Raw genomic sequence first — 10,119 nt, 5'->3', positions numbered from 1 at the left:
AGGATGTGTGGGTGTGCATTATGTGTCTTAAATGTGCAGATGTGTGTTCACGATAAGGATGTGTGGGTGTGCATTCTGTGTCTTAGCCACATGTGCAGATGTGTGTTCACAATGTCATCTTAAATCTTTGCTTTCCAAGACCGCACAATGACATGCGATATCCAATGAAGTCTGAAAAAATCCACAGCTTAGGATGGAAGCCCAAAGTACCCTGGGAAGAAGGAATAAAGAAAACAGGTGTGTAATCGGTTGACCATCTGGGGGGCAGTGCAGACCAGCGGAAGGAAAGGCCAGAACACTAGGGTTGGCAGAGCTCGGTGAGAAACCCACTGCCCCCCAGCTCTTCATCAGTTTCTAGCGGTTTCTTAGCTATTTCTTGAGTCTCTGGAGTTTAATGGACTTAGCTGCTCATTGCTCCTCCTGAATCTTGGGTGCTCAGTTCTCATTTCCTCTGTGTTCTGTGCTAGTGTAGCTTTCTTCTTATGGCCTGCAGACTGGTCCGTGTGGAGATCAGTGGGGTCTTGGAAGAAAATTTCTGTAAATTCACATGTACAGAAAAACGTAGTAAAGTCAGAAACATTGTGTGTGTCTGTGTGTGTCAGTCACGTGCCTTTAATCTTAACATTTAGGAGGTGGAGGCAGGAGGATCTCTTAGTTTGAAGCCAGCCTGTTTACATAACAAGTTTCAGACTAGCTAGCGCTACATAGTGAAACCCTGTCTCAAAAGACAGAACAAAACAGCAACAAAAAACTATTTGAAATTATATTCATAGGAAAGGATATACTCAAATGCACAAAAAAGAGGTCTTGATTCAAAATGTTAAATGCAGTATACTTGTTCAAATATTAAAAACCCAAAGCAAAGATAGCTTCCATTTTTTTTAACTAGACTTAGGCTTCTTAACGCAAAGCCTTGAGCAAGTAGTGCGCACTGTAAACTGACCTCCCCTGATGTCCACACCATAAACTGACCTCCCTGATAGTGCGCACTGTAAACCGACCTCTCCAATAGTGCACACTGTAAACTGACTTTCCCTGTTCATAGGGAGACCCATCGTCTCATTTTCCCTGATCCTGTATCTCCATGTTTAGATAAGTGTTCATTTTCCTGTAGCGTAGCTTTAAAGGCAGCATAGTGAGTGTGCTCACCTGAGACCGCTGGAGTCCAGATGTCGCCAGCATCCTGCACAGTTAGTGCTGCAGGAGCCGCCTTTGCGCTGGACAGAAGACAACAGCCAGTTTCCTGTTTTCAGGAGGCGAGTCCCGCTGGCCGGCTTGAAGGTGAGGCTCTGCTGACATAGCAGGGACTCGGGAAACACTTGTTAGTGCCTAGTGTTTACTTTCTCATTGTCTTGATTTTCCTGCCAGTTGAGTGGTACCGAGAGAATTTCCACAACTGGAAGGACGCAGAAAAGGCCTTGGAGCCCTTTCCAGTTCAGCCGCCATTTATGTAACAGCCAGTCGGAGAAAAGGACATTTCCTACCTCACCCAGTGACATGAAATCACGTGCCTAATGATGTGCCAGCTCTCCCTCCCGGATGGGATTCAGTGCAGAGTCCTCACAAGTCCAGTACTGGCCCAGGATTCCGTGTGGAGATTTCCTCGGCAGCAGACGTGGTGGACTTGAGCAGGACGAGGCCCCTGGTTCTGAGAGGAGGCAGGTGGTGGCCCCCCGACTTCCCCAGCACCTGAGTCTCGGTTCTTACGTCCTGACTAATCTTTCAGGCCCGATGGTGTGAAAATGGAACAAAAATGAAGCATATTGAGCACTTGTTAACTTTTGATAATTTTGTAAAATTCAGTTAGATGTTTTTTAAAAAGGTAAGGTAAAATTTCTCACCTTTTTTAAATCAGTTGTTGATTTACATATGACCTGTACCAGAAATTTTATCATGTATCTACTGTTTACAGTGGTTTTATTTATAAAATATCAATATATTTTAATATATTAAATGCAGATTGTGGCTTTCTTAGTATGTATTTTGTTGTAATGTTTTTTAAATAATCGTGCAACTAGGAGGTACCCTCCCCCCGTGCCAGGAGGTACCTGTGCATGCCCTTTCCCTATCCGCAGAGAAAGAGGAGCTTGGGTCCCGAGGGAGCAGTTCAGTGCAGATGAGGGACTTAGCGGTGGACAGACGGTGGTGCAGGCTGAGGCTCTGGGGGCAGGAAGGCAGCCTCGTGGTCAGAGCATCCACCGTGGTCTGCTTGAATAGTGCCGTGCTGGGAGCCCAGCGTTTGTGGCTGGTGCCTGGAGACCGGCTGTGCACCGTAGGTTAACTACACGGGCCGTGAGGATCTGTGTTGTGGGTCCCAGGGTCTAATTTACGCCTGTGACATGCAGATACCCAGGGTGCTCATACTGGGTTCACCGGTGACAGGCTGGGCAAAGCTCAAACAAGTCATTTTGTCTCCTGGGCTCAACTTCTCCCACAGTGCTTGCTGCCTCTTGAACATTCACAGTGATGCATGGGTCCCTCCTCTCCCATCAAGCTACGGCAGCTTTCTGCCCATAACCTGGGTGTGTCACTCCAAGGCAGGACAGTAGTAGATGTAAATGCCAGCCAAAGCACACTGTTTAAGTCACTGTCCTTTGATTTTATTTAACTTGGTAAGGGCTGTAAGCCATGGTGCATGTGTGGAGGTCGGAGGACAGCTGGGAATTGACTCTTTCTTGTCATGTGGGTCCTGGGACTGAACTCAGGACAGACTGGAGACAAGTGCCTTAACCTAGTGAGCCATCTCATCCTCCCCTCCCCTGCTTCGTAGGCTTGTTTTTTGTTGTTGCTGTTTTCTCTGTGGGGTGGCCCTGGTTGTCCTTGAACTCTGCTCTGTAGACCAGGCTGGTTTATCTTTTTCATATCAAGGAATTCATATGTTTATGGGTTTGCTCTTCTGCTAGGCCTGTAGCCCCTGGAAACACAATCATCTCTGAAATCCTGGATCTTTTTCTGGATCTTACCTTTTTCTGAAAAATAACTCCTGCCTTCAAAGAGACTTTTGCCAGCCCTTAAACCCAGTTAATAATCCACACAGAGATGATCTAAAACTGTTGAGTTTGCTGTCAATCTGCTCTGCACACAGCCTGTTTAACCTGCCCCTACGAGAACAGTGTGACCAGAGCTTCTGTGCCTTGTGGGATCGGCTTTCAGATCTAAGCTAAGTACATCGCTTTACCCCTGACCCATGTATTCTTCCATGTCTCTGACCCAGCAGAGTGTACGTTTGTGTGTTGTGGTAATCGTTTGCTGAAAGTGGCCGACAGGTTGAAAACAACCTGGAAAAGCAAATATCCCATGGAAACATGTGGATAAGGTTGATCACATCTGCGTGTGATTCTGAGTGCTCTCCTGGTTCAGTAAAATGACCTCTTCCTTTGTGAAACTCAAAGATTTCTGTAGGAAACTTCCTCATTCCTTCCTTCCCCTCGCACAGCACATTTCCTCTGCTGCTCAGTAAACACAAAGGAAAGCCCTTTGTTACAGACAGGCAACAGGGGCAGACAGATGAGACACAGACAATAGACAGACTACAGACAGGCCACAGACCAAACTAGACAGGGAGAGACATGGAGAATTCAAACTGGGCTCAACCGTGTCTAAGCTACTCCAGGAGAAAGTCTCCCTCTTCATTCCTTAATGCCTTAAAGGTGCACCTGCATCTTCAGCATTTCTGTCTGAAAGGCTTTAAAGGGGCAGGTTCTTTGTCTTTGGCAGTCTGTCTCTGTTTCTCTGGCCTCTCTTCCTGAGCACATGACCCCCTAAACCCCATTCCAGGCGGAGCCCCCTGCTGTTTTCCACCCCGCCCCCCCCAGACCACTGACAGCTCCTCTTCATTGAATGTCACACTTTGTAATTCGTGTGCGCTTTCTTTGATGATTACGTGGGGTTTGGGTTGGAAAGACTTGCCTTCTGAGCCTCTGTCAGGAGACCCCTACTTTCCTACCTGTGAGTAGCTTTTCCTTCATCCTTCTTGGTGTTCATCATCAGTAATTCCAGTATTGCTTTTGGTACTGCTAATCATGTACGTTAGTACGTTTTTCACAGCTACATATGTACCTGATAGAAGCAACTTCCGGAAGAATGTGGTGGCTCGAATGAGCCGTGTCCTCCAGAGGCTCATAAACTTGAACGCTTGTCCATACTCCGGCCTGTGCAACGGTACCACCACTATAGGGTGGCTCTTCCTGGATCCATTAAACCTTGCTTGAAACATCTTCACACACATGATTTCTTTATTGAATCTGGAAATTTCACATTACCCCAATTCTGCTCACCTTCCAGTCCCTCCATGCCCTTTCCTACCCCTCCAGGGCCCCCCATGAATATTTTTTAAAAAATCAAAAAGAAACAAGCAAACAACATATTAATTTTAAATCTGACCAAATTTACAGTTGAGATTACAACTTCCCTTATTCTAATTGACACACTTAACGGTTACAGTGGGGCGGATACTGTTTTGTCAGTGTAACATCTCTATTCTAAGTTCAGAAGTTAAGTCAATGCTTAGAAATCAAAACCGCTAGTCTACTTCTGTGTGTCCCCTTGGTCCTAAATGCTGGGACGCCCTCCCTGCTCAATGTCCGCCACCATTATGTGCTTTCCCTGACTCCCGTTTGCTGTCTGTTGGCATGGAGGACAGACATTACTGTCTTCCTGTCCAGAGTTATGAAAACCCCTGAAGTTGGGGACAAAGGCTAGTACAACTTTAAAATGAGAGAAATGTGAGATGTGGAATATCCAGCAAATTAGGTTGAATAAACCTTCAAGATGTGTCTGTTTCCAGAAAAATAACATTGCATGTTAATTAAGGCCCTGGGAATAAATTTGCCCTTCACAGACACACACACACACAGAGAGAGAGAGGGAGAGAGAGAGAAAAAAAGAACTGAATAACCATAGTTCAAAATACGAAGCAAATTTACCATGTCAAAAATAAAATCTTCCAGAAGAAAATGCCCATTTTAACTATTTGCATACTACCTACCAAAGGTAGGCTCTAAGCTTTTAATGCTTATAAAATGTGCATTTCCTTAAATTAATCTGTCTCAGGTGTTCCTGTTGTCTGCATCACATTCCAAATATGCATTCAACCTCTGATTTGCTCTGCAAATATTTCACATAGCTGAAATTAAATCATTGTGGCTGCTGAAGCCAAGGCACTAATCAAATGCCCTCAGCTGCTACAATAGTCTAATCACCACACTCTGACTTTCCTTTGTAATTGTGAAGGTCAAAACAGAAAGCTTGATTCAAAAAGAAAATTGAAAAGAGTAAAAGGGAATGAAGATATTTTTATCCCCATGCTGTGTCATGATAGATCATTGAGTTGACCTTGTAAAGTTAAAAATTTTGCTGAATGTTACACTGGAGTTGATTATAAGATCTGGAAATTCTGGTGTATTTCACTTTTTCCCTTCTCTCCAAATGTACATATATATATTAACTGCTATCCCAATAAACAAGCTGCCCCAGACACTGGAGTCATGGGGAAGAGGTAAGAATAACAACACAAAACCAACATAATGGATACATTTTTGGTCCTATTTTACCCCTCTGTTACCTTCTCTCAGTCCCTTTTCCGTCATATTAAACCCTTTCCCCCAACCAAAGCTCTTCTTACATACATGACTCACCCCCACACCGTGTGTGTGTGTCTGTGTGTGTGTCCGTCCCACTAAACCCTATTGAGTTTAATTAAGTTGCTTGCATGAGCATAGATACAGGATCATTTACTGAAGCTTGGGCAATTGCATTTCCCCGGTGGCTACAATCCTGGGCAGTGTATCTTAAGGTAAAGAAGCAAGTGTATCTTGAGGCAAACAAGCAAGTATCAATCATTTTCAAAGCAAGATGCTGCTTTTCCGGTCACTTCCATAGATAGTCCCTGCAATAAGGGCAAATGTACGTTCTGCTTCAGCCTGATTCACAAAAGAAAGCCGCAAGCAGTTAGGATAAGATGTACTTTAGAGTGCCCAAGCTTAGAACGGTCAAGTTCTAGAACCCAAGTTTTTTGGCCTTTGGGGCATTCTGCAAAATCTGCAAAGGGGAGTTCTATCTTGTGGGATGGATGGGGGAGGATTGGATTAGAACACACAAGCAGATTGGTAGGTCGTTCTTGAGTATAATTTACTTCACTGTTTCCAGCCTGGTAAGTATACCCAGAGGGTTTATATTGATGTGAGTAATTGAACAAAAACAAAAGACAATAAGGTCTGCATCGACCCGTGGTTTAATGGCTTTAAATAAATTAACTTCTTTTGGATCGATTCAACACACTGATGATATTTGCAATCTATTAACTTTCTAACATTCCTCCCCTCAGCTACAGCTTTAACATATAACTTTGGAGAAACCATTTTGCATTCACCAAGTGAAGGTATTACTCTCGACACACAGAAGACTTCAAAACCCATAGACAGACAAGAAAATATCTAAAAACAAGCTTGTGGCCTAGTCCTGAATTCTGGCTTTAAAATTAGACTATTTCGACAACTTTTAATCCAAATAAGGTTGTTAAAAGAAAGTAAAAGTGGCTGGATGTGGTGGCGTGTATGTATACCCTCAACAGGTGAGAAGTTGAGGCGTGGGGGCGGTGTAATGACAACCTGAGCTGCCTCCAAGTTCAAGGCCAGCTTGTGCTAACTTCTCAAGGCCTGCTGAGAAAGACATTCATTAACAGAAACCCAGTGAACTTAGATTCCCAGTCCCAACCTGGGATAAAATTAATTTCTCTTTTGTAAGCCACACAATCTCTGTTTTGTTGTGGCTGTTCAAGCAGACAGATACAACTAATACAACAAAGGTCATGTGTACCGTGTTTCTTCTGGGCCTCAGCTTTTGGACATGCAAAATTGATGTGGGATTCCCTTCTGTACGCTGTTAATAAAGAAGCTGCTTTGGGCCTATTGCAGCACAGAGTAGGACAAGGCGTGAGTTCCAGGCAGATAGAGAAGGAAAGAGTAGGCGGAGTCAAAGAGATGCTATGTAGCCAGCACAGGAGACGGATGCTGGAAGGGATCTTACCAGTAGGTCACAACCACATGGCGATACATGGATTAATAGAAATGGGTTGATTTAAGATGTAAGAACTAGCTAGGAATAAGCTAGAGTCATTGGCCAAGCAGTGTTGCAATTAATATGGTATAAGTGTGATTATTTGGGTCTGGGTGGCGGGGAGCAAACAAGCAGCCTCTGGCTACACAAAATGTGTGAATTGGGTTAACTATACCAAAGTTGTCTTTCAGTTCTAACATCAATGATTTTAACCAAAACTTTCTCCCTCTAGAATATAACCAAAAGAAAAATTTAATCTGAGTTACGACTTCTCAGGAAAATTACAAATCAGCCAAAGAAATTGTATACACTTCACCCAGATACACCAATTGTTAGTATTTTTTCAACTTTTTATGTCTACATGTATATCTATACGCCCACATAAAATATTATGAGTTAATGTTATCCTTTGGTTTATTTTCGGAACCATTTGAGAGCGAATCCTCCTGAATAGGATCCTGTGTATTTCCTAAAGACAAGGTCCCATGGCCTTTGCTTGTCAATTGTTGGATGTTACTCATGGTAAAATTCAACATATTTATGTCTGGTTTGATTCTATCCAAGGGTGTGGGTCTTGGGGCACTCGATGCCCAAATGTTCTTCATTGCTGATCTTAACTCCGATGACCAATCCAATCCATTGTTGGATTTATTCATGTTGTAGCTTTTCCTTGTCCCCTTGCTGCCATTAAATAGACTATGGAGGGAATGTCGGAAGCTTTGTGCTGCTGGCCTCATGGAACATTGCCCATGTAGGCTTGGCATCCACAGGTGACTCTTTGTCTCTCTTCTTGTCACTATCCTTTCCTTTCCTTCCTTCTTTTTCTGAAACAGAGACACATACCTCCCATGGTGGCATTGAGTTTCGCTGAGGATAATCTTGAACTTCTTTGTAAAAACTATCTTTTCGCATTTTACATGCCAAATCCAGTTCCCACTCCCCCCCCATCCAGCCCCCCCCCCCACTCCTCAGAGAGGATAAGGCTTCCCATGGGGAGTCAACAAAGCCTAGCACTTTGCTTTGAGGCCGATCAAGGCCCTCCCCCCATATCTAGGCTGAGCAAGGTATCCCCCCAGAAACTTTTTATGAGGGAAGGCTGGCCACCCAGAGTGCCCGGGAGAAGCTCTAAGGGTCCTGACTGACGTACTTCCTCCAAGAAACGCTGCACCTTTTAACCCTCCCTAAACGGTAACTGGGGTCTAAGGTGTTCAAATGTTCGAGACTATAGGGGACATTTCTCATTCAAACTACTACCGCATCTCCCCGAGTCTTGAGGACCACCATGGAGTAAGGGAAAGCCACAGATTGAGTTGCTACACAATTTGGTTGGGGCACAGAGAAGTCCCTGGAAACAGCGGCAGCTTGCGAAGAGTCTGCTGGAGTGTTAAGGAGAACGGGGAAAGTAGCTGGACGCGTCTTTTCCTACCTCACCACTCCATTCTAAGCAGCCCGATCTCATCTCCAGATCCTTTCTTTTCCGTCTCTCACCTCCTTATCCGCTGACCTTTTAATTCTGGAACTTTCTAGCTGCCTGGATTTGGTTGATCTCTGTTTATTGGTTTTTACAGTCAGGGGGCTCAAAAACTCGTTTGTAGAATGCAGACTCCGGGGACGCAATGAAGGCTGCAAACACTTCCTTACTTTTCTTTTTCCTTTCACATTTTAATCCATCCGTCAATCCAAACTGATTGCGCTGCTCCCGGGTAAATGAAAAGGCCTCTTAAGTGGGCGGTCAAAGAAAGTCAATTGCCTTGAGATTAGTACTGTTTAATTGGAGAGAAAAAGAAAGCAGGCGGAATTTCAGTAAGATGCCTGGCACGGCCGAACGCACGTAGTGGGAGTTTTCGTAGCCTGCGTGACTCGCGCAGGAACATCGACCCATCTTTCACGAACTGCCCAAGCGTTTGCTAAGCAGATTCCACGCCAAGAGTTTGGAACAGAGGTGTGGCAGGACGTGGGTCCCTGGCAGGGACTCAGCAAACGCCGCAGCCTGGACTGGCCAGAGGACTCTGACCTCCGACGACCCCACCACCCGGACACGCAACAGCTCTGGGCAAACTCTGAGAGCCCGCAGATCTGAAACACTGCCGCACGGTGCAAACGTGGAAAGTATTTGCTCAGGGGATCCCCGAATCCTGGATGGCGGGAATCCGCATCTCCGCTGGTGCCTGTGCTCGGGCTGAGCACCGAGCTGGTGTCTGGGAGGGACTAGGGCCCTGCTTCTCTTCTTGGCTGGGAAAACCGGAGAATCGTTACTGGGACAGAACAAAGAAAAAAAAAAATGCGGAATTGGAGTTAATTATTGACGGAATACGGGCGGGACGACTGGACGTGAAGTACTCAGAGATAGCATACCAGAGGAGAAGCAGACACGGCGCCGAAATAGCTCAGTTGGGAGAGCGTTAGACTGAAGATCTAAAGGTCCCTGGTTCGATCCCGGGTTTCGGCAGCTGGTATTTAATTTTAGCCCGATGAGGGTCACACTTCCTAATATCCCTCCACCCAAGGACTTTCCACAACCCAGTCTCAAACTCGCAGATGAGTGGTCGACCGCCCGCGGGGAAGAATCGCAGCCGGTCACTTCCACGTGTCGTCGGAGGCGCTGTTGCGCATGCGCAACGCGTTCGTGTCGAGGTTGGGGCCCCTCTGCTGCTCTGAACTGAGAAGGTGGTTCAGGTGGGAAGTCGCTGCCGTCGGGGGCGGAGTAAATCTCATGCCTACCCTGGGGCTGTTCAAACATTCTTTTGAGGTCAGAGCTATGATAAAAAAAAAAAAAAAAAAAAAAAAAAAAAAAAAAAAAAAAGCTATCATAGTCTTTAACACAGTAAAAAGAGATGAGCACTGAATATTTAATTGGGGCCATTCGTGAATGAGTATGTACATGTATCATGCCCTTTTTATTAGCCTAGGATCATACTTTCACCTTTTCTATGGATCATGCTATAATATTCATATCTCAACTTGTTTGATGTTTAAAGCTTGACCAGAAATACAGCTGCTTGGGATTTGTCTCGTCGATATGCATCTCCCACCGTCATCCTTCATACATGTTGAGATAGTGGA

The 10,119-nt window shown here is 45.1% G+C and overlaps 1 protein-coding gene and 1 non-coding gene across 3 annotated transcripts in view; both read left to right on the top strand.

Annotated features, from left to right (window-relative positions):
* The window catches only part of Tgds (TDP-glucose 4,6-dehydratase), a 16,132-nt gene extending 14,463 nt beyond the window's left edge, over positions 1-1,669 (top strand). For both annotated transcript variants that reach the window (XM_026783284.1, XM_026783283.1), the window contains exons 11-12: positions 140-237; positions 1,369-1,669. In XM_026783284.1, the coding sequence (XP_026639085.1) occupies positions 140-237; positions 1,369-1,454 (184 nt within the window). In that variant the 3' untranslated portion in view covers positions 1,455-1,669. The remainder of the gene's footprint in view (positions 1-139; positions 238-1,368) is intronic.
* A 7,763-nt stretch (positions 1,670-9,432) lies between these two features.
* Positions 9,433-9,505, top strand: Trnaf-gaa. Its single transcript has one exon. It is a non-coding gene; the product is annotated as a tRNA-Phe (tRNA).
* The last annotated feature ends 614 nt before the right edge of the window (positions 9,506-10,119 follow it).

This window comes from Microtus ochrogaster, chromosome 17 (genome assembly GCF_000317375.1).
Source record: "Microtus ochrogaster isolate Prairie Vole_2 chromosome 17, MicOch1.0, whole genome shotgun sequence".
NCBI classification, from domain to species: Eukaryota; Metazoa; Chordata; class Mammalia; order Rodentia; family Cricetidae; genus Microtus; species Microtus ochrogaster.
This window is presented reverse-complemented; position numbering and strand designations above follow the sequence as displayed.